The 3,080-nt window shown below is 37.2% G+C and overlaps 1 protein-coding gene across 1 annotated transcript in view; it reads left to right on the top strand.

The window, feature by feature from the left end:
- The window catches only part of LOC109586066 (uncharacterized), a 7,266-nt gene that overhangs the window by 1,134 nt on the left and 3,052 nt on the right, over positions 1-3,080 (top strand). Inside the window, exon 2 of the mRNA XM_020002243.1 lies at positions 23-668. Coding sequence (XP_019857802.1) covers positions 23-668 — 646 coding nt within the window. The remainder of the gene's footprint in view (positions 1-22; positions 669-3,080) is intronic.

Here is a 3,080-nt window from a genome sequence, read left to right as displayed (position 1 = left end):
TCATTACTTACTCCTAATACAGTATCGTCATCTCATACTCCTAATATTGTCCCTCTCTCTCAGTCATCACTTACTCCTAATACAGTATCGTCATCTCATACTCCTAATATTGTCCCTCTCTCTCAGTCATCACTTACTCCTAATACAGTATCGTCATCTCATACTCCTAATATTGTCCCTCTCTCTCAGTCATCACTTACTCCTAATACAGTATCGTCATCTCATACTCCTAATATTGTCCCTCTTTCTCAGTCATCACTTACTCCTAATACAGTATCGTCATCTCATACTCCTAATAATGTCCCTCTCTCTCAGTCATCACTTACTCCTAATACAGTATCGTCATCTCATACTCCTAATAATGTCCCTCTCTCTCAGTCATCATTTACTCCTAATACAGTATCGTCATCTCATAATCCTAAGTCATGTCTCACTCTTAATACACCGTCATCTCATACATGTACTTCTAATAGTGTCACTGTGCCACCATCATCAAATGTATGTACTCCTAGTAATACATGTATGTCATCTCCTACTCCTAATACATCACCTACATGTAATATTATCCCTACATCACAATCTCCTCACACTCCTACATCACAAACTTCTACTAGAAAGTCAAATTCCAGTAAAAGTGCTACAGAGACTATTTCAAAGTACTTAGTTCAGTATGTACCTGAAACACCTACACGTACTTGTTCAAGGAATGAAAGAGCTACTGGTAGATGTATTTTGACTAGTTCTGAAGCGTTAAAAATTCTAGAGGACAAGGAAATGAAGAAGAAAATGGAAATTGAAGAGAAGCAAAAGAGAAAAGAAGAAAGGGAAAGAAAGAAGAAAGAGAAAGAGGAAGCAGCAGCAAATAAAAAGAGAAGGAATGCCCAGTCAAAGAAAAAGGGACAAAAGAAAGGGAAAACTACCTCTTCAAGTGAAACAGTAGCCACATCCGCTGCTACAGATTATTCAAGTGATATTTATGAGTGTTCTGAATGTAGTCAAACTTACAATGAAGACAATAGTGGAGAGGAATGGGTGCAGTGTGCTTGTGGCAGTTGGATGCATGAGAAATGTATTATTGATGTTGTAATTGATGAAAATGGAAAAGAGCGATTTTGTCCTGTTTGTATTATTTAGCTCACTCTGGTAATTTAATCTAAGTAATGTTGATATTATAGTCTTGTTTTGCTTTAATTATTTCAGTTTTCTTCCTTTTTTCTCATTATTAATTTTTTCTATTTTGGCAATGTTTATTTGTCAGTTTTGTTGCTTTATTACTACTATTAACTATATTAATTGTTGTTTTCATTTGATTGTTATAATTGACATTTTGACGATAAATTTAAGTAAACTAGTGGCTAAATAGCAAAGAAATATGATATTGGTAAATAAAATTTCTGAAATAGCTTGTTGTTGGAGCCTATGTGTTCTTTCACAGTTTCTTCATTCATTTTCCGGTGAATGAGTGCTGCTTCCGATAATTGAGCATTGACGAGTGTACATCTACCGAGTTTTGGTACTGGGTGACGATAATTGGAACCCGACTATTGCATCAGACTGACAGATAGCTGCTTAACTCTTTAGAAATTAGCTGTCGGGGGTGGAGCGCTAGGTAGCTTAATATTTAACCTGATTATAAAACCAAAGATGGCTTCTGGGCGACTTTCTGTCATTGAGAACGAGCTCTGCACCACAAATGATCCGATAATTGGCCATTTACGCTAGTTGTTGGGGCTATTCCAACCCTCCAGATACTAACTAGTATACGGGAAAATTATGCAGTGACAAGCACTATTACTAGGTGATAATATGTGAAAAAGCTAATGAACACAAATTTTTAGCCAGAGTTGCTTAGCTGCACTTTATAAAGATCAAGCTGTTTTTTGGTATTGGTAGTTAGAAAATTCTATGATGAATAGATACATCCTTGTTTCAGTCCTGTATCTGCTATAGTTAAGAAGTTGCAACTGGAGAAAGAGGACCCTCTACCTGGGGCTATTCTGACCGCTGCACATGGATTTCTCATTGGTTTATACAGGGGAATGGAATAGCCCTGACTTACTCTATACCTTGGACGAAAAGTTACAGTTCTACAAAAATGAGAATTTTACAGCGCATGCGCCATATGTTCCCAGGAATCAAGATCAAACTGTAAAAAGTGGAACACGTGATCCAGTTTCCAATCCTCTCCTTGGTCATTGTAATATCTATGGTTGCTGACTTTCAGAGGCGTCACTGCCTAAGGGGCAGGTAGGGCAGTTGCCCCACCAATATTTTGAAAATCAGTAGCTATTTTTATCAAAATTAGTTATTAATTCAAGTTAATTCATCTAATAACTTTCCAGGAAAGACTCAATCACTGCTTACTTCTTCACACACACCAACAACTGACTCATAATGTAGAAATACAGTCGGTAGTTAAGCAATTTATTGCTGGAAATGAATGCCATTATAAATTTTGGGCGTCAAAAAATCATTATTAATTAATTAATCAATCAATTAATTGACCACACCCATCATAAATAGTAATTAGATACTGCAAAATTTTTTGCACGCTTTGTGTGCGAAAAACTTCCATCCCCTTCATAGACCTAGTGCCCTACCAATTTTTCAAGCCCAGCGACGCCCCTGACTTTGTACTGTACAATATCATTCAGGCTGATTAGGCTGGCCCCTTCAATCTTTTACATTTGTCTAGTAGTAGTAGGTAATAATAATAATAATGCTAACTTCATTCTTTTGTGATATTGCACCGCCGGGAGATAAAGAATTAACGATTCCCAGAGCCATTTCAAACTATAGTATGATTAACATAAAATTTAAACAAAAAACACCCAACTTACATCTGGATGTACTTTTGCCATTTGAATGGCTTTTCTCTTTTTGTCCGAGGACATAGTAAAGACTACTTCTTTAACTATCAACACGCACCGACAGACTCAGTGTCCGACGCGCGACTGATGCGCCCGAGTAGTCGTCGTTATCTCTTCTCTTATGCTTTTGTTTGGATCACGCCACCAAACCGACCGAAGGCTGCACGTGATGATTATTTCAATACGATACAAAGGGACGAGACACAATGG

Source organism: Amphimedon queenslandica, unplaced genomic scaffold (assembly GCF_000090795.2).
Source record: "Amphimedon queenslandica unplaced genomic scaffold, v1.1 AMPQUscaffold_12954, whole genome shotgun sequence".
Classification (NCBI taxonomy): domain Eukaryota; kingdom Metazoa; phylum Porifera; class Demospongiae; order Haplosclerida; family Niphatidae; genus Amphimedon; species Amphimedon queenslandica.
The sequence above is the reverse complement of the archived record's forward strand: the minus strand, read 5'-3'. Positions and strand labels throughout refer to the sequence as shown.